The 20,532-nt window shown below is 57.5% G+C and overlaps 1 protein-coding gene across 1 annotated transcript in view; it reads left to right on the forward strand.

The window, feature by feature from the left end:
- Nucleotides 1-5,923: 5,923 nt before the first annotated feature.
- CALU (calumenin) overlaps nucleotides 5,924-20,532 on the forward strand; it is a 16,629-nt gene continuing 2,020 nt past the window's right edge. Inside the window, 11 exon segments of the mRNA XM_086462541.1 lie at nucleotides 5,924-5,950; nucleotides 10,894-11,130; nucleotides 15,630-15,823; nucleotides 19,843-19,860; nucleotides 19,863-19,942; nucleotides 19,944-20,009; nucleotides 20,150-20,210; nucleotides 20,324-20,357; nucleotides 20,359-20,398; nucleotides 20,400-20,471; nucleotides 20,473-20,523. Coding sequence (XP_086318667.1) covers nucleotides 10,910-11,130; nucleotides 15,630-15,823; nucleotides 19,843-19,860; nucleotides 19,863-19,942; nucleotides 19,944-20,009; nucleotides 20,150-20,210; nucleotides 20,324-20,357; nucleotides 20,359-20,398; nucleotides 20,400-20,471; nucleotides 20,473-20,523 — 837 coding nt within the window. The 5' untranslated portion in view covers nucleotides 5,924-5,950; nucleotides 10,894-10,909.

Here is a 20,532-nt window from a genome sequence, read left to right on the forward strand (position 1 = left end):
GCTCGGGAGAGCGGCTGTAGGAACGGGGTTGGGTGGGAACCCGCCGGGTTGTACCAACCCCCGGTTGGGTCCCAAAGAGGCCGCAGCCACGTGGGGCAGAACAAGGCACAGAAGCGTTGAAATAAATTGGAATTTTGGAAAGGCTCGGTGTTTTGGGTTCTTGACACCATCTTCCCAAGGTCAGAGGTAAACTGAGGCAGGGCGCGAGTCGGGCTTTCCCATCGGGACGCTTGGTGTTACACCCTCAGAGCGGCCTCCTGATGGTCAGGTCAGGGCCGGTTGTCTCGCCCATAAAAAACGGAGTCGTGCTCTTGCTGCCTGTCCTGGGGCTCCTCCAACCTCCCACATCATTCCTCGGGCTGGAGAACCTGCGTCTCCCTCTTCCCTGCGCTCCCGCACGCAGCTCCACGTCCTCCGGCAAGGTGCCGGGGCTGCAGCCTGCCCTCAAAGGGCTTCCTGTATTTCACCCGTGGGACCTGTTGTTCTCCCGAGGGACCTCAGCCCTCCTCATGGTCCTCCCTCAGAGCAGTCATCGCTACAAACGTCACTCCTGGGAGGGTTTTAGCTGACCTGGTTCTCCACTCCTGGTTCTCCACCCCTGGTTCTCCATCCCTCCTGTCCGAATCACCCCATTATGGGTCTGCCTGCTGGACCTGGTGCATCCACGACCTCATCCATGGCCCAGACGTGCCAAGGAAGGCTGCTGCCCCACTTCTGGTAGGAGACTCCTAAAAAAACCACCTCCCATATTTTCTTTTTTTCCCCACGCTGATCAAGCGCAGGTTTGCTGTGCTCTCCTCCCAGACCACGGTCCCGAGACCTCCTTTGGGCTTCCCAGCTCAGGATCAAGGATTAAGGGTTTGGGAGGGGGGGTTCTGGTGGTGTCAGCACTTTTGGGAAATGACCTAAAGAGAGGGTGGGATGCAGGCTGTGCTCCCAGCGAGCACTGGAGCCCCACTGCGCTTCCGCAGCAGCTTTCCCACAGGGACTTGTAAGGGTGTAGAGAGCGGCTCATTACCCTACAACAAAGCTGCCACCCCGGGGCAAAGCTGGAGTTAGGAATTCCCTTCGCTGGAGTTAGGAATTCCCTTCGGGGATTTTCAGTCCTTCATTTAAGGCTCCTCTGTCGCCCTGTTTGCAGCTCAGGTGGAAGCAGGCCACCTCGTGCAGGCGTGGCCAGGACAGACCTGTCTGATTGCCTGCGTTACACAAGCCACGGGCTTCCCCAGGTCACTTGGGTTTGAACAACAGCGCACTTCCTAGGAAAAAAACCCCAACTTTTATAACAATTTATATCAATTCTGTGGCAAAACCATGCAGACCCAGCCAGCGAGATTCCTTCCACCTGACTTCACCTCCCTGAACGAAGCAGGCGGCTTGAGGACAGAGCCCTCCAGTCTTCTGAGGCTCCAGCTCCTTCATGGCGTTGGTTGTTCTCCAGCTCCTTCATGGCGTTGGTTGTTCTCCAGCTCCTTCGTGGCGTTGGTTGTTCTCCAGCTCCTTCATGGTGTTGGTCACTCTCCAGCTCCTTCATGGCTTTGGTTGTTCTCCAGCTCCTTCACGGTGATGGTTGCTCTCCAGCTCCTTCATGGTGCTGGTGGTTCTCCAGACCATCACAACTCTTCTTCCAGGCCTGTTTCTCCAGGGACTCACAAAGGTTTTTAGCTACAACCAGCACCAAAACAGTGTCCGTGACTTGGCAGGAGCTGCAGCTGTGGGTGGGATGATCGATACGCCAACAGACTAATAAAATTCCCTCTTCTTTGTCCAAATACCAAGGTCATCTTCCCCTGAACGCCTCTGCTGTTAGGGCACGTGACAAAGAGGTAAACAAGGCTACAGCCGAAAAGCTAGTTAATAAGTAACGCGTTCTCCTAATTCTCTGCTTCTGGTGCGTTTTGAAAGCATCATTATTTGGCACTTTCAGGACTTTATGTACCGCTGTACAAAATGGGGACTGTGCAAAATCGGATTTGATAGAGAATTTGTGGTTCTACCTGTCCTTAGCTACGGTCACGGGCAAGGCAGGGCCAGCAGAGAAAGGAAACAGCTTTTGTTAGCGCTGTCTCAGCGGACAAAGCAGCCAAACATCCACAGCGTCGGCAAAACCAAACCAGTGGCATCGAGGGATCTTTGGGATCCCCGAAGGGAACTTTGGAACAGGAAAATAAGGATTGGGAGAGGATTTTACAGCGGAGGAGTGGCGACTCTCAGAACGAGGAGTCGCAATAAGAAACGACGGCCGCAGCGTGAAAAGCTGGACGGCTCAAACGGGAACCGAGACAGGGCATTTGATTTCGTAAGGATGATCGGACCACTGGACCAGGCTGCTGAGGAAGAGGCGGATCACCCGCCTCTGCCACGAGGAAGGCTGACTGCCTTCTGCTCTTGCCCCTCTTGGAGACTTCAAAGCTTGCAGGCCTGAGCATCTCGGTCGAGTTAAGATTTAGGAGGCTGCAAGCGTGGAGGTGTTTTAATCAAGTAAAACTTTCTGGGCAGAAGGTGAAGGACACACCGCTACCCTTCTCCTGATGAGCCGTCGGTATCGCAGGAAGAAAAGCTTCAAATTACTACTGAGTCCTCCCGGTTGTGGTCTTTGCTGGATCGACATTGTTTTACACGTGGTCACAAGTCCGGGCCAGAAGCCAGAGTCACCGGTCCGACTCTGTTCGACTTGAGCGAGACCGTCCACCTCTGGACCCCTGGTTTCGTGAGGCGGCCAGCGATGCCTCCCTCGCTCTGTCCTCCGAGCCCTCTGCCTAGGTCACACCCGTGGCCTGCAGATCCCCCCGTAGGATCCCTCGATGTCCAGATCCTTCCGTGCCAGGGAGGAGCTACCAGCCCTCTCGGGAAGGGAGGCAGGTCCCAGTGTGGGGCGGGGGGGGATCACCCTCCTCAGCCTTCGCTCTGGGGTTGAGGGCAGAGCCTGGCGGAATCCTGGCTGGGGAAATCAGGCCGCTCCCCGTTTTCCTTCGAGCCTTTCAATCATGTTTTATAAGAAGGTGGACTCGATGATCTTTATGGGTCCCTTCCAACTTGAGATATTCTATGATTCCTTGTAAGGAAGAAAATAAAGTTTCCAGTCCTCCTGGGTGTAAACAACATCTTGAAAACACAAACGTTAAAGTTTAAAAACCATAAAGACAACCCCACAAGCCGTATTTTATTAAAAAAAAACAACAACCCAACAACCCATCTCCTGATTTGAAAGTCTGTTCACAATCTTCCAATATCAGAGCGGCTGTCCGGCACACAATCTATCGCCAGTGTGGGTCCACGTTTGAAATAGGGATGTGGCCTTACACACGTGATTGTTTTCTCGAGGTCTTCTGATATCAGCAACTACAGAGGCAAATAAAAAAAAAAAAAAAAAAAAAAGAAAGATGAAGCTTTAGTTTTTCAAGGAAATTTCGTGTAAGTTTTTTCGGTTCATGACTTAACAGTTGGGACGAGTTTTAAAATGTCAGCTGGCTGAAGCAGCTTTTAAAATGGTTTACCGTGACACAGAGGGTGGGAATTATCTCAGCGTACTGTAAATATCTGGTGTGAACATCTGCCACGGAGGGCGCAGCTCAGCTGCCTTCCGAGACCGGAGAGAAACGCACACTTAGGGTACAATTCATCTGACCTAATTTAGGCATTTACTTTAGGATGAGATGAATCACGCCCTGGAAGTGCCTGTTTCTTTCCAGTGACTATAAGGGGAGTCTAGACAGCCAGCACAGATGTGGACGTGCACATCTCATCGGGTGAATCGCATCCAACACGATTAAGGCTTGACCTCAGCCACGCTGCTATTTGGCTGCAGCGTATCGACGGTCTGATGCGTCACGGTACGCTGATGCAGTGTGAAATTAAATAGCACCGTGATGCTGCTTGAGGGTGATCTAGTAAAACGGGATTTTGGTCGTACAAGACATTCCCTCCCGATGGGATCACATCTCGCTACAAAGCCGTAATCTTAAATGTAAGCGATTAAAATGCCACGCAACATTTTAAGCCCAAATTGAAAGATATTTATAAAACTTGCTGTCAACTTACCAGCATAGGATCCCCGCGCTCCTCGGAGTTATTTTTGGGTCGATGCGGTCACAACATGCTCGCTCGGGGCACGTGCGGCAGCACGGCGCGGACCCTCGCTACAAGAAGACCGTACGTGCAACGAAAGGCAACGGAGCTGGGGAGGGGTCTGGAGAACAGGTCTGTGAGGGGCGGCTGAGGGACCTGGGGGTGTTCAGCCTGGAGAAGTGGAGGCTGAGGGGAGACCTCATCGCTCTCTGCAGCTGCCTGAGAGGAGGCTGTGGTGAGGGGGGGGTCGGTCTGTTCTGCCAAGGAACAAGCGATAGGACGAGAGGAAACGGCCTCAAGCTGCACCAGGGCAGGTTTAGATCGGACATGAGGGAAAATCTCTTCACCAAAAGGGCTGTCAAACACTGGAACAGGCTGCGCAGGGACGTGGTGGCGTCACCATCCCTGGAGGGATTTAAAAGACGTGTAGACGCGGCGCTGCGGGTTTAGTGGTGGACTTGGCAGTGCTGGGTTAACAGTTGGACTTGATGATCTTAAAGGTCTTTTCCAACCTGAACGACTCTGTGATTCTACGAATTCATACATAACCTGGAGCTGCAGATCAATAAAGAGAAAGGTGTAAATATGCAACTGCAAACATATACAAATGACTCCAACAGGATCCTGGGAAGAGAAACTACCAACGCTAATATCCTCCCAGCAAAGGGCACAGATGTTGACAACTTGCTGTGACGCTACCCCCACCCCTGCCCCCAGCGGCAACACCAGAGGGAAACCACTGACCTTAGAACCCAAAGGAGCCGTGAAAGGGCGAGCAAAACATCAGCAAAACAGATAGAAACCAAGAAGCACGTGTTACAATTCTAATTGTATTACTATTATTGTTAGGACTTCTTCAGTACATAAGCACTCTTAACGCATTATCATTCTTTTTCTGTAATAATTAGACCTAGATTAAACCTGATTCTCAAATTAAGACAGTGGTAATCAGACTTGGCAGTGCCAGCGGTTGGTCTCAATGCCTTTAACGGGCTTTCCCAACCGCCACAACCGTACGATTTGGACACACGGGAACCAAACCCGCCGCCTCACGTCGGGCAGACGCTGCCGAAGCGATTCCACGGCGAGATCCGCCTGCCTCCTGCCACGGCACCTCTGCAGCGGGCGGGTGGCCCCTCAGCAGAGGGCTCTACTCGCTCGGGGCCGGGGGCTCTCCTCGCTCGGGGGGGGGGGGTGCTCCTCCAGGAGGGGACACGCTGTGTCCCCACTGCCCAAGAAGGGGCAAGGCCCCGCAGGGCCCCAACACCTCGGCCTCGGCTGCCAGGAGGGCTGGGGAACGCCGGGCGGCCTCGCTCGCCCCCCTTCAAAATGGCGCCTCACCCCCCACCATCGCCGCCCTTTTCCCGCCCTTTCCATCCACCGCCCGCGCGCACGTGACTGACACCCTCACCCCCCCCCCTCGCACCGCGCGTGCGCAGTGAGGAACGGGGCGGGGGGACACACGCACACACGACGGCCGCAGAGGGCGCGGGGCGCCCGGGTGGGCGGGGCCGGCGGCCGGCGCGCGCGTGAGGACGTGGCGCTTTCCAGCCAATCGGCGCCCGCGTCGCCGGCGTGGGGGGGTGGGAGTGGTGGCGGCGGTGGTTGGAGGCGGGGCTGCGGCGGGCGGAGGGGGCGGGAGCGAAAGGGGGCGGGGAGGTGGGCGGAGGGCAGCGCGGGGAGGCGGGCCAGCGGGCTGATGGGCGGCGGGGAGGACCAATCAGAGCGCGGAGCTCGGCGGCGAGGGAGGCGGAACGGCTCTCCGATTGGCCGGCGGGGAGGGAGCGCGGGGGGCCGTGCGGCGTGGCGCGGCGCCTGCTTCCGGTCGGCGGAAGGGCTGAGGAGAGCGGGCGGCGGCGGCGGCGGCGGCTCCCGGTGAACGGTGAGGGACGGGCCCGGCCCGGCCCGGCGGGGCGGGAGGGGGGCGCTGGGCCCGGCGGCGGGGGCGGGCGGCTCCGCTCCGGCGGCGGGCGCTAACGTGGCACCGGCTCGGGCTGGGCCCGGTCGCTATGGGAACCGGGAGGGGAGCGGCACCGGGGGAAGGTTTCCCCGGGGGGAAGGTGCCTCCGTCCTCGCACCGTACCCCCGGGGTGGTACCAGCCTCCCGAGGCTCGTGAAGGACCCTCCGGGCCTAGGCGAGGTGTTGGGCCCGGGCCGCATCCTGCACCGGGATCACCGGTTTGCGGGGTCACGGGTGCTGAGCTGCGAGGACACCCCCCCCCCCCACACACACACCCCCTGGGGTCTGGAGGCAGCACCCCGACTCCATCGGCCTCTTCATTCGCCGTTCGTGAGAGCCGAGGCCTTCGGGTTCTCCCCATCCGCCAGCGAGCGCTTGTTTTGGGGCGCAAAACGGCTTCTTTCTCGCCCGTTATTCGTTGTCGCTCCCGGTGAAACCGAGCGCCGAGCCTTCCATCAGCAGGGCCGAACCTCGGCGCTCGCTACTCCCCAGGGGCGCCTTCGCGACCCCCGGCCGCCGTCGCCCGCCGCCATCCCCACGGTTGCGTCTCCTCTCGCCTTTTTGGCATCGTGGCATCTCTTCGGTCACCGTCAGCGGCCCGTGGGGGGTGTCGTCGTCGTCGTCGTGTCCCCCCCCCCCCGCTGCTCTTCCCCCGCCCTCCCCCCCATTTTGGGGGATCCCTTCCCCACCTCCCCACCGCTAATCGCCGCTTTCCGCCTTCCCTGCGGTTCGCCGGTGGGGTCGGAGGACGGAGAACTGCTGCCAGCGGCCCTTCCCGCGGCGGTTTGGGGTTTGCTTCACCAGCTGGGGAGGGAAAAGGGGTTGCACGTCATCCAGCTCAAAGCCCGACTCTCTTTTTTCACCCAAAATTGTCAGCTCCAAGGAAAATCTGGGCGCCCATCCTGTGGGCAGCACAGCCGTTGGTCAGCCGAAGCTGTTAACTGCTGTGAATTATTTATGGATAATGGTCAGTTTAGGGTTTTGGGGGGGGTTTCTTTTTTTTCTTTCTCCCGCCAAACCCTAGAGCAGCATCTCCCCTTCCCCCCCCCCGCCTGAGGTGAGGCTCATCGCCTCCCTGGCGCCCGGCGGGGCGCCAAGAGCCGTGTTTGAGGTCAGGTTGTCCCTTTGAATCGCCTCCCGATGCCTCGTGCCCGCTTGGCGTGGACGTGGGAGATAAAATCGGGGCATTTATCACCGGTTCCAGGTCACCCTGTGCTCTAGCCTGGGATTAGCAAGAGCTTGGGCAGGTCCTGGGCGCCGGGATGGGCTCAGAGCGAGGAAGAGTCTGGTCCTCTGCGTGAGTAGACAGGTAGAGCTCCTCCGAAATAGGGCCTGGGGGGCCTCCCCCGCCTCCTGCTGGGGCCACGGCCGCGCTGGATTGCGTCAGAGGTGGCTGGGGGGGTCGGGGATTTTTCACCCAATTCATGCTCAGACGTCGAATGGCCACGTGGGCGTCGCTTCTCACCCCCCTTTTTGCTTCCCGACCCTCCCGGCGGGGCCGGCGAAGCTCCTTCCACGTGGTGGGAGCGGCGCCGAAATCCTCCCTCGCGAGGGGCGAGACGGGAGGAGGTGGCGGCGGCGGGAGGGTCCCCTGCGGGGGGGGGGGGGGGGGTTTCTGGGTGTCCTTCGTGTCACCCAAGCCACGAGGGACGGTGACCGCTTTCCACGCTGCCCGGTGTGTTCCAGACCCGGGTCTTTTCCTCTCGGTGCCCTTCCGTGAGGGAGGTTTTGCGGATCCAGAGCGGGTTTGTGCGGATCCGACCCCAAATCCTCCCCACAGCCGACGGGACGGGGTTCACCCCGACGGCTCCTCCCGCCGAGTCGAGGGAAGCCGCTCCTCCTCCTCCTCCTCCTCCATCCTCCCGACGCGCACGTGTCTCCTTCGGCCAAATTACCCCCAAACTTCCCTTTTATTGGCACTAATTAACCCCGAGGCATCATTAACGCATTTCCAGTGTCCCTGACCAGATTTCCCAGCCCGGATCCCTCGCTCTCCCTCGCAGGTCCCCACCTTGGTGGCAGCGGGAATCCTCTTTTTTTTTTTTTTTCTTCTTTTTTCTTTTATTTTCCCACCAGAATTGATCCATTTCTGCTTTTCCCCCACCCCCCCCCGACGCTGCCGTGCCGGTGGTGCCGAGCCTCGTGCCTTCCTCTTCCTCGCGGCTTCGTACCCCGATGGCGGCGCTGCTGCCTGTTCTCCTATGGGAAATTTATGTTTTCAAGGATAAGCTGCTTTGACCCCGGGCTTGACTATTTATATGACAAGTGTGACCCGTTTTCATCCCTTTTCGTGTCCTCTGGGCGTGAATATCGCTTACAGCCGGCGCCGTTACGCTGATGTTTGAGATCAAGCGCTTCGGGCAGGTAAATTCCCGCGTTTGATGCTATAAGGAGCTTTTTCCCCCCCCCCCCCCCCCCCTCCTGCTGCTCCTTCCTAACCCCTGCGAGTAGACCTGCCTGCGGGGACTCTCTTACCTCCGGTTTCTCCAGGGTAAACCCCAATTTTATCCATTTTCGCGGGGGGTGAGGCGGGACGGGGCGCTGCAGGGTGCGCGTGGGCGCTGCTGGATGGAAACGTGGGTGAGAGGGAGGAGGACGGGGCGTGCGGGGAGCTGCCTTCGCCGCCTGGGCCCGCGTTTCGCGCGCGGGGGGCCGTCGCCGACGCTGATTCGGGGGGCGGAAGCGCCGCGTCCTGAGCGCCCCCGGCGTCGTCCGTCGCCCGGAGTTGGGGTCCCGAGGGGCTGGAATTCGTGGTGGGAGAGGGGTGGGCGAGGCTCCCGTCCCCCTCAGAGGTCCTGCAGGAGCACCCGAAGCCGCCGGGTGGCCGATGCCTCGCTGGGAAGGAGGGTTTGGGGTTTTTTTGGCGGGCTGGTTGGGGTTTGTTTTTTTTGGCAGGGGGAGGGAATTGGGCAGAGGGCAGGCGGAGCGGCTGGCCCCCGGCCTGGCAGGCCCATGGGCTGCGCCTCTTGGCCACGCATCCCTCGCATTCCTCCGCTTCCAGCAGGCGCGGTTGTTGCTCCTCTCCGCCGGCCCGAGGGGCTCGGGGGAGCGGGGGGCTGCTCCGGCGGGGGTGCGAGCAAGGGGCTTGGCGAGCACCGTGGGGCTCGAAGACTGTTTTGCCCCCAGAACCGGGCTTTAATGGATCGTTTTGCCCAGATGATCTGTCCCAGTTTGTTGTTTTGCCCGGATAACCTGTCCTGATTCATCATTTTGCCCGGATAATCTGTCCTAATTCATTGTTTTTCCCGGATAATCAGTCTTTAATTGATTATTTTGCCCAGATAATAGGTCTTCAATTCATCGTTTTGCCCAGACAATCTGTCCTAATTCATCATTTTTCCTGGATAACCTTCAATTCATCGTTTTGCCCAGATAACCTATCTTTAATTGATCGTTTTGCCCACATAATCGGTCTTCAATTCATCATTTTGCCCAGATAACCTTTCTTTAATTCATCGTTTTGCCCGGGTAACCTATCTTTAATTAATGATTTTGCCTAGATAATTGATCTTCAGTTCATCATTTTGCCCAGATAACCTTTAATTGATCGTTTTGCCCGGATAATCTGTCCTAATTCATTGTTTTTCCCGGATGACCTGTCTTTGATTGATTGTTTTGCCCACATAATCAGTCTTCAATTCATTGTTTTGCTTAAATAACCTTTCTTTAATTCATCGTTTTTCCCGGGTAACCTGTCCTAATTGGTCGTTTTTCCCGGGTAACCTGTCCTAATTGGTCGTTTTTCCCGGGTAACCTGTCCTAATTGGTCGTTTTGCCTAGATAATTGGTCTTTAATTGATCATTTTGCCCAGATAACCGGTCTTTAATTGATCGTTTTGCCCAGATAATTGGTCTTAATTCATCATTTTTTCCCGGATAACCTTTAATTGATCATTTTGCCCACATAATCAGTCTTCAATTCATCATTTTGCCCAAATAACCTTTCTTTAATTCATCGTTTTTCCCGGGTAACCTGTCCTAATTGATCATTTTTCCCGGGTAACCTGTCCTAATTGATCATTTTGCCCAGATAACCGGTCTTAATTCATCATTTTTTCCCGGATAACCTTTAATTGATCATTTTGCCCACATAATCAGTCTTCAATTCATTGTTTTGCTTAAATAACCTTTCTTTAATTCATCGTTTTTCCCGGGTAACCTGTCCTAATTGGTCGTTTTTCCCGGGTAACCTGTCCTAATTGGTCGTTTTGCCTAGATAATTGGTCTTTAATTGATCATTTTGCCCAGATAACCTGTCTTTAATTGATCATTTTGCCCAGATAATTGGTCTTAATTCATCATTTTTTCCCGGATAACCTTTAATTGATCATTTTGCCCACATAATCAGTCTTCAATTCATCATTTTGCCCAAATAACCTTTCTTTAATTCATCGTTTTTCCCGGGTAACCTGTCCTAATTGGTCGTTTTTCCCGGGTAACCTGTCCTAATTGATCATTTTTCCCGGGTAACCTGTCCTAATTGATCATTTTGCCCAGATAACCGGTCTTAATTCATCATTTTTTCCTGGATAACCTTTAATTGATCATTTTGCCCACATAATCAGTCTTCAATTCATCATTTTGTCCAAATAACCTTTCTTTAATTCTTCGTTTTTCCCGGGTAACCTGTCCTGATTCATCGTTTTTCCCGGATAACCTTTAATTGATTGTTTTGCCCACATAATTGGTCTTCAATTCATCGTTTTTCCCGGGTAACCTGTCCTAAATTGATTATTTTGCCCACATAACCTGCCTTTAATTCATCAGCTCTCCCCATTTTGGTGCCGGGGTTCTGCTTTATGACCCTGCCACCGGCATCGTGCCGCCCCGGCTCCTAAACTCCTCTCCCTCTCGCTGTCCCGTAGGTGCTTCGGACCCACCATGACGCTCCCTCAGCTCCTCCTGTGCCTCTCTCTCTCCATGCTCTGCATCTCCAGCAAACCCACCGAGAAGAAGGACCGGGTCCACCACGACCCGCAGCTCAGCGACAAGGTCCACGACGACGCCCAGAACTTCGACTACGACCACGACGCTTTCCTCGGCGCCGACGAGGCCAAGACCTTCGATCAGCTCACGCCGGAGGAGAGCAAGGAGAGACTCGGGTAAGGAAAAGAGCCCAGATAAAAACGAAACGGAGGGAGAGGACGGATCCAGCGTGGGCGCTGCTCGCTGTAAACCTCACCCCGGCGATCCTGTGTGTTCTCTCGCCCCTCGGGTGCGGAGCTGGTCTCCGCTGGAGCCTTTAAAATGTCGGGTTTTGGATGACTTTGAGCTGAAATTCAGCCCCCGACCCCAAGCGGTGGGTGACCAAGCCGTGCGGCACGCGTGCCCTTCTCCTCGCTGGAGACCTTCCCCTCGGCCTGCGAGGGCGCCTTGAGGCGTCCCGAGCGCTCCCGCTGCCTTCCAACCCCCAAATAACCCCCCAAAACTACACCTTCGGGGTGGAAACAAGCACCTCCGCCCGCGCCGGGCGGCGCTCCCCGGTTACCCCGGGCGGGTTCCTCACCGCCTTCCTCCTGCCGCTTGAGAAGCAGCTGGTTTGGCTGCGGCGAGGCCCGAGCGGAGCCAAACCAGAGCATCTCTTGGGTCCCCTCCTCCTGCCCGGTGGCTTCCCCTCCCCTGCCACCCCCAGGCACCGCAACGGGGTGTCCCTCGGGGGCGGCCGGCGCTGCTCCCGGCTCCGCGGCCCCACAGCCGGTGCCTCTGTGCGCGCGGGCAGCAGCTGCCGGCGCAGTTGTTCCCGTCGGGCTTAGAAAGGCTTAAACTTTTGGAGGCTTCGGCCCCGATGAGGCATTTTTTTTCGGAGGCTCCCGAGGGCTGGCACCTCCCTGGTGAGCTTGGCCCGGCCGTTGGGACCTTCCTCCAGACGCCGGTGACTCCTGGCGCTCCGAATTGTTCGTTAATTCTTCAGCGCTCCAAACTGTTCGTTAATTCTTCGGCTTTGTCTGGGTTTTTTTTTGTCTCGATAGCGTTAAAGGAGTTTTTGCTGGGCTAGTGAGGGGGTTCCCCCCCCCCCCCCCGGGGACTCTTTTCAACCCCTTTGCATCACCAGATCCTCGCAGCAAGGTCTGCCAAAGCCGAGCCGCCGGGTGGGAAACGGCGTGGAGAGAATCCCTCCTCCAGCGGGAGCCGAACGCGGAGGGGGAACGTGGAGCTCCGGCGATCCTCCCCCCCCCCCCCCCCCGCCCTCGGCGCCGCGTTCCCGACCCGTGGGCTCTGCGCTTTAATTTCATTGTTCTGCTGAGTTATCTGCTGGGAAAAGCTGGCAGCGCCGGCGGGGCCGGGGTAAGAGTTTCCACTCGGATGTTTTAACGAGGTGGTTTCGAGCTGCTCCGGCCCTGGACACAAACCAGCTCTTGGTTGGGTTTGTGGTGGTTTTTTTTTCAAAGTCAGAGGCAAATCCATCACGCTTTTCCCCAGCCTGAATTGGTTGGATAAACTCGTGATAAAGGCATAATTATGTAAATGATTTAATTTTTAATGCCTGTTGAAAGGACCCGGAGAGAGCTCTGGCTCCGTCCTTCCCAGCTCGGTTTCCACCCGCCTCTTCTCACCTCCCTGTTTCTCGGGGCAACCAGGATTTCCAAACACCATCCCGTGCTCTACCTCTTTGTGATTATTTTTTTATTTTTTTTTTTTTTTTCCCCTGTAAAAGCTGCTGATTGAGGGGAATTTCCTGGCGAGCCCACAGGATCCCGTCGCCGCTTCCCTCGGGAAGGCGAGGCGGGCCGTCAGCCGGCGCGGAACAGCTGCTGCCCCCGCTGCCCCCTCCCCGCGCCGCCTGCCGGAACGGCGCGTTTCCCTGGGGTGGTTTTGTGTTAAAACTCACTTTTTTTTTAATTTTTCTTTTGTGCCCTGGGAAACCAGCCTGTGAGCCTCTAGTTTCAGCCCGAAGCTGAACGAGCTGAAGGCGGAGGTTTGGGAGCCGCCTCGGCGTCCCCCTCGGCGCCGAGCTTGCTCCCGGCGGGGACAAGAGTTTAACGTTTTAGTGTGATTAAACGGGGAAGTTGTTTATTAATGAAACCTCTGAACTGCTGCGGCCCCACCTAGAAACCTTTCCTGGAAAAGCCACGGCTCCAATTCCTCACGTCGCGGGTGTTTTGGGTGGGTTTCTCTTCTTTTTTTTTTTTTTTTTTTTTTCCCCCTCCAGTATATCCGAGCCGAGGGCTCCGAGCTGAGGGCCAAGCTCTGCTGGTGGCCGGTTTCTCATCGCCCTCAGCCGAAGTGGTTTTGTAGATCTGCCCAAACCAGCGCGGGAGCCTTTAACCCTTCCCGTGCCTTGTCACACGAGAGCGTTGCTCTCCTGCCGGGATTCCCGCCCTCCCCTCCGGTGCCACGGCAACGGCCAAAAACCCCACTTGTTTCCCCTAAAATAGCAACCGTTGAAGCGGGGCTGTGCAACGGCGCGGGGGCCCTTTTCTGCGCGCCGCCCTCCGCCCCGGGGGACGGAGGCATCGAGCTGCGGGACTCTTCTGAAAAATAAAGCAAATCTTGGTTGGTGGGGGGTTTTTTTTTTTTTTTTACTGGTTTTACCCCAGCCCTCTGTTCATTTCTAGGAACATCCCTTGTGCCGCGGGGGAAATTGTGGCTTTTTGCTTTTTTTAAAAGCCATGAGTGGAACAACGAAAGTCCCCGGGGGGAGGCTCCAGTGTCTCCCGTCTGTCGGGCCGGGCTGGGTTTACCCGTGATGTTTCGCTTTGCAGCGATAGCCTGGGAATTCATGGGCTTGGGGTGATTTCACCGTGGCTCGAGTTGAGGGTTAGGGAGGTCTACAGCGCCGCTTTCACCGTTAAAAGGGAAAAAAGGGGGGAAAAAAAAAAAAAAGGTCCTGGCTGACCGAGCGAAATGTTTTGGGGCGTCCTCCCTGCCCTTCCCCGGCCGGTGATGCGAACCTGCACGTTCCCAACCGCCAACGCGGCGGCTGCTCCCGGGAGGAAAGGGCAGGGATTGAAGGGCCCAGCTCCCCGGCCTTGCCCTCCCCGAGCCTCGCCCGCGTCTGCCTGCGGCTCCCCGCATTCCCGGCTCCCCGCATTCCCGGCTCCCCGCATTCCCGGCTCCCCGCATTCCTGGCTCCCCGCATTCTTCCCGCCGGCTCCCCGCATTCCTGGCTCCCCGCATTCCTGGCTCCCCGCATTCCTCCCGCCGGCTCCCCGCATTCCTGGCTCCCCGCATTCCTCCCGCCGGATTTGCTCCGCAGCTGCTGCTAAAAATACAGAGGAGGCACGCGGCTTCCCAGACCGCCCCGATCTCCGGTTTCTCCCTGGGGGGAAACGGGTGGGCATCGCCCTCGGGGGAGGTGGGGGGGGGATCCGACGTGGCCCTCGGCTGCTCTGCGAGGGGTTTTTGGGCTGGGGCGCGCCCACGAGCCGAGGTTGGGGTTCGTCGCGTTGGTTGGCCCGGATAACCCGTCCTAATTCATCGTTTTTCCCGGATAACCTTTAATTGATCGTTTTGCCCAGGTCATTGGGCTTCAATTCATTGTTTTGCCCAAATAACTTTTCTTTAATTGATCGTTTTTCCCGGGTAACCTGTCTTTAATTGATCCTTTTGCCCAGATAACCTGTCCTAATTCATCATTTTTCCTGGATAACCTTTAATTGATTGTTTTGCCCGCATAATCGGTCTTTAATTGATCGTTTTTCCAGGGTAACCTGTCCTAATTGATCGTTTTTCCTGGATAACCTGTCCTTAATTCATTGTTTTGCCCGGGTAACCTGTCCTAATTCATCATTTTTCCTGGATGACCTTTAGTTGATTGTTTTTCCTGGGTAATCTGTCCTAATTCAAGATTTTTCCTGGGTAATCCGTCCTAATTCAACGTTTTTCCTGGGTAATCTGTCCTAATTCATCGTTTTTCCTGAATAACCTTTAGTTGATGGTTTTTCCCGGGTAATCTGTCCCAATTCATCGTTTTTTCCCGGGTAATCTGTCCCAATTCATCGTTTTTCCCGGGTAACCCATCCTAATTCATCGTTTTTCCTGAATAACCTTTAGTTGATGGTTTTTCCCGGGTAATCCGTCCTAATTCATCGTTTTTCCCGGGTAACCTCTCTTTAATTCCTCATCTTTAATTCATCGTCGAGGCGCGGGGCGGGGGGGGGGACGACACACCCGCGTTCCCGAGGTCCAACGACAAAACCCTTTCCCCCCAAGAGCCCCAAACCTGGGCGGCCCGAGAGCGAGCGAGCCCGTGTTCGGGTGGCCAAACCCTCCGCGGGCGTGAAGGCCGAGCCGCCGGCGCGGCTCCGGCGCCGCGCGCCCCGACTCGCTCGCTCCGGCGCCCGGCGGAGCTCTCGGGCCTGGCTTTCCCCGTAACTTTTGCCGGCTTTTTCTGCGTTTCCTACAGAAAGATTGTAAGTAAAATAGATGAAGACAAAGACGGGTTTGTCACGGTGGAGGAGCTGAAAGCCTGGATTAAGTTTGCCCAAAAGCGCTGGATATACGAGGACGTAGAGCGGCAGTGGAAAGGGCACGACCTCAATGAGGACGGCCTCATTTCTTGGGAGGAGTATAAAAATGCCACCTACGGCTACATCTTAGGTAGGTCTCTGCGCTGGGGGGATGGAAACTTCGCTTGAAACTTGCTGTTTTGTTTTTGTAGAGTGATTGTAGATAAGATAGACACGGATAAGGATGGGTTTGTGACGGAGGGGGAGCTGAAAGCCTGGATTAAGAAGGCCCAGAAGAAATACGTGTATGACAGTGTCGAACGGCAGTGGCAGGAGTTTGACATGAACCAAGATGGATTTATCTCCTGGGATGAGTACAGGAACGTGACATACGGCACTTACCTCGGTAAGGGGCACGGTGTCCGGCCTGGTGGTGGTCTCGGATCAATAAAGCAGAAGTGCTGGGGAGCCCCGAAGCCTGGGATTTTTTTTTTAAAAAAAAACCACAATAATTCCTCCAAATTTACCTTCTGGGGGCATTCCAGGAGGGCCACGCGAAGGCGAACCGCGTCCAGACCCCGAAGGTGACGCTTGCCGTCGTGACTCTGCTTTATTGATGCCCTTTAATTGTGACAATCGGCTCAAAACCCCGTCGTGAGCGGTGACGGGGTTGAAGGCCCACGGGGCGAGGGGGGGGGGGGGGCTTTTTCCCTTCGAGCTTTTGAGTTCCCAGCGCCCGGCGGCGTTTAGCACCCGCGGGACCCTCGGCTGTGGGAGCCACGGGTTCCTGGGCGCCTGCACCCTCCCCTGAACCCGTGGGGCTCGTTAGCAAAGAGCCTTCTAATCGCTTCCCAAAGCCCCGTGTGCCCAGCCCGCCTTCTCCGCTCCTCCTGGCAGTCGCTTTAGACCCCCGTGGCTTGGAAATCTTGGCGAGGTCAGCAGCCCTGTCAGGCCTGAACCCCCCCCCTCCCGGGGTGTTCAGGAGAAGCTCTTCTGGGGTGAAGACGTTAGAAAAATACCAGTTCCCTCTGGAGTGGTTCCCTCCTCCTGGAACGCGGACATATACGGTCTGATGAGCACGGAATCAAGTTGAATTCACGAAATTATTGCCAAAGATAGTCAAAACGGACCTGGGGAGGCCGTCGCCTCGCCCCTCTGCCTCGCCCGCCTTCCCTCGCGGCGGCGTAAAGCTTTGCGGGGCGTTTCGCCGTGCTGGTGGCTGGCGAGAGATCCCCCCCCCCCCTCGGCTCTGGCCAAGCTTCCTTTTCGCTGTTCATTAGCGCAATTAGCGGGCGCCGCAGAAAGCGGAGCCTCTTCCCCCCCCCCCCCCCCCCCCAGCTTCCAGCCCAGAGGAGAGGTCCTGGGAGGTGCTTTTTCGGGAGTCTGTGCCGTGGCGTTTCTGACCAGCGGGCGTAGAATATTTACACAAACCCCAACCCCCCCCCCCCCCCAAAAAAAAAACCTTCCCGAGAGAAAACCTTTTCTCCAGCCTCGTTAGTCAGAGAGGGGAGGGCCCGGCCCCCGCGACGGCCGAGGGCTTTTGGCAGATAACGCCCGTTATCTCTGCTCCCACGTCCTTTTGTCCTTCCCCCCCGTGCCGGCAGGATCCCGCCTGCCCCGCCAGCGCCTGCCTCACGCCTTGGCTCCCTGCTCCTATTTTCTTTCTTTTTTTTTTCTTTTTTTTTATCAGCAGGAATTGCTGTTTCGCTTGGGGGTTTTTTTTGGTTTTTTTTTGTTTTTTTTTTTTCGTTTCCCCTCAGCTCTCTGCTGAAACATTCCCTTACACCAGCCTCTGCGGCCGGCGCGGCGCTGGAAATGCCTCTGGAGAGGCTGACGCGCGGCCGCCAGCGGAGAACGTCGCTCTCGTGGCGCGTGGGGGCCGAGGCGCCACCCCCTCCGCTGCTGCTTGACGGAGTATTTAAAAAATGCTGGCTTCTTGGTCAGCAGAGTGAAGCGCTGCTCGCTCGGCTTGGGGGGTGGGTTTTCTTCTTTTTGGGTTTTTTTTTTTTTGGGGGGAAAACGCTCCAGCGCCGGGTCGCAGCCGGCCCCGTCGCGGAGCAGCTCGGTGCGCGCCAGCGCCCTTTGCGCCGCTCGACATCCTGCTCTCCGCAGGGAGGGCGAGAATACGAAGCGATAAATAACCAACAGCTTCGTCTTAAAGCGAAACTCCCTTCAAAACCCCCTTAAAAATACAAATATAAACACAATAATGCCTGTTTTTTTTTTACTTATTCTGTCCTGTCAGGCTCGCTTGTCGCCGCGGGGAACCCGGCATGCTCGTGTTTCTCCTCGCCTCGGCGAGGTGGAAGCCTTGGGCTCGTGGCTTTGCCGCCTGCAGCTCCCCGAGCCCACCCCCGGCTCTCCCTCCCCTCGACCCTCGCAAAACCGTTTCGCTTGTGCCACCGCGGCCTTCGCCGCTCCCCGGGGTGAAGCCTCGGGTGGAGAACGGGAAACTTGGGGTTTCATTGTGCCCTGGAGGTGACCTAAAATAAAACCGAGCGCTGAGCCAGCGCCGGGACGTGTATAGAGCCGCTTAATCCCCGGCCTTTTGTCCTGGGGGTAAACAGAGAAGGGAGGGAGCCTTTTTTTAGACCAGGCCTGGCTCTCGCTTCGCTTCCCCCCTCAAGGATTCGGCTGCGTCCTCCTCCGGCGCTATTTTTCTACGACCGGAGCCGACTCGGCTCTCCCGACGCTGATCTGGAGCTGCCGCCGTGGTTTATAGCTCGTGGCCGTTTGCGCCCGGGTCTTGCCGCCGCGGCGGGCGCTGGGCGATGTTTTGCCGGCTTGGAAGCCGCCCCCCCCGGCGGCGGGGAGCGAGATCCCCTTACACATTCTCCTCCAGAAATAGCTTGGGCCAAGCTGCCGGGGCCGCGGCGGCCAAAAAAAAAAAACCCAAACCCCACCCCCCCACCCCCCCCCCCCGATCCTTGTCTGCTGGGGGCATCTTTCCCAGGAATGCCGGTATCCCGCGGCTGCTGGCAGCTCCTCCTGCTCTTCCTCCTGGCAGGGGAGGTGTAGGAGAGAGCGGCCGGTGTCTGAAATCCAGCCTGCCGGGGCAAAGCGTGAGGAGGCTGAGGTGGTGGAGGTTGGGCTGAGGAGGCTGAGGTGGGGCTGAGGAGGCTGAGGTGGTGGAGGCTGGGCTGAGGAGGTTGAGATTGAGTTGAGGTTGCGTTGAGGAGGTTGTGGTGGTGGAGTTGGGCTGAAGAGGCTGAGGAGGTTGAGGTTGGGCGGAGGTTGGGCTGAGGAGGTTGAGTTTGGGCTGGAAGAGGCTGGAGGAGGCTGAGGTGGTGGAGGTTGGGCTGAGGAGGTTGAGGTTGGGCTGAGGAGGCTGAGGTGGTGGAGGTTGGGCTGAGGAGGCTGAGATTGAGTTGAGGTTGCGTTTGAGGAGGTTGCGGTGGTGGAGGCTGGGCTGTGGAGGTTGGGCTGAGGAGGCTGAGGTTGGGCTGAGGTTGAGGTGGGGCGGAGGTTGGGCGGAGGTTGGGCTGAGGAGGTTGAGGTTGGGCTGAGGAGTTTGAGGTTGAGTTGAGGTTGGGGGTGGGTGGAGGTTGGGCTGAGGAGGGTTGAGGTGGGCTGAGGAGGTGAAGATTGAGTTGAGGTTGTGTTGAGGAGGTTGGTGGTGGTGGAGGTTGGGCTGAAGAGGCTGAAGTGGTTGAGGCTGGGCTGAGGAGGTTGGGCTGAAGAGGCTGAGGAGGTTGAGGTTGGGAGGAGGTTGGGCTGAAGAGGCTGAGGAGGTTGAGGTTGGGCGGAGGTTGGGCTGAGGAGGTTGAGTTTGGGCTGAAGAGGCTGAGGAGGTTGAGGTGGTGGAGGGTTGGGCTGAGGAGGTTGAGGTTGGGACTGAGGAAGGCTGAGGTGGTGGAGGTTGGGCTGAGGCTGAGGTGGTGGAGGTTGGGCTGAGGAGGCTGAGATTGAGTTGAGGTTTGCGTTGAGGAGGTTGCGATGGTGGAGGCTGGGCTGTGGAGGTTGGGCTGAGAAGGTTGAGGTGGGGCGGAGGTTGGGCGGAGGTTGGGCTGAGGAGGCTGAGGTTGGGCTGAGGAGTTTGAGGTTGAGTTGAGGTTGTGGTGGTGGAGGTTGGGCTGAGGAGGTTGAGGTGGGGCTGAGGAGGTTGGGCTGAGGAGGCTGAGGAGGTTGGGCTGAGGAGGCTGAGGTGATGAAGGTTGGGCTGAGGAGGTTGAGATTGAGTTGAGGTTGCGTTGAGGAGGTTGCGGTGGGTTGAGGCTGGGCTGAGGAGGTTGAGGTGGTTGAGGTTGGGCTGAAGAGCTGAGGTGGGACTGAGGAGGTTGAGGTTGGGCGGAGGTTGCGGTGGTGGAGGTTGGGCTGAGGTTGCGTTGCGGTTGGGCTGAGGTTGGATTGCTGGTGACCACGAGCCGGTTCCCCCCTTCCCAAGCTGACCCCCGGGTGCGCTCCCTCTTCCTTTCCCCTGCCCAGATGACCCCGACCCCGACGACGGTTTAATTACAAACAAATGATGGTGCGAGACGAGCGGCGCTTCAAGATGGCCGACAGGGATGGCGACTTGACCGCCACCCAAGGAAGAGTTCACCGCCTTCCTCCACCCCGAGGAGTACGACTACATGAAGGACATCGTCGTGCAGGTGGGCCTGGAGAGGCTCGGCGCAGAACGGGGCTTTTTTGGGGGGGGGGTTTTGAACCCGCCGGGGGGTCAAGGGGTCACCGTGGGGAGGGGGGGGGGTGGGGGGGGTCGCTCCAAGCGCCCGCCGTTGTCTCCCGGCAGGAAACCATGGAGGACATCGACAAGAACGGCGACGGCTTCATCGACCTGGAGGAGTACATCGGTGAGCCCTGGCGTTTCGCCCTCTTCCGTCCCCAAAATCCTCCTCCCTTCCCGCGGGATGGCGGAGGGGTTGTCCAACCCCCCGCCCCACCCCCCCCGTGGTGTCCCTCCCAGGTGACATGTACAGCCACGACGGCGACGCGACGAGCCGAGTGGGTGAAGACGGAGCGGGAGCAGTTTGTGGAATTCCCGGGACAAGAACCGCGACGGCAGGATGGACCCGGAGGAGACCAAAGCCTGGATCCTGCCGGCGGACTACGACCCACGCCGAGGCCGAGGCGCGGCACCTCGTGTACGAGTCCGACCGGGACAAGGTGGGGACA

This window comes from Leptosomus discolor, chromosome 1 (assembly GCF_034619465.1).
Source record: "Leptosomus discolor isolate bLepDis1 chromosome 1, bLepDis1.hap2, whole genome shotgun sequence".
Taxonomy (NCBI): Eukaryota; Metazoa; Chordata; class Aves; order Leptosomiformes; family Leptosomidae; genus Leptosomus; species Leptosomus discolor.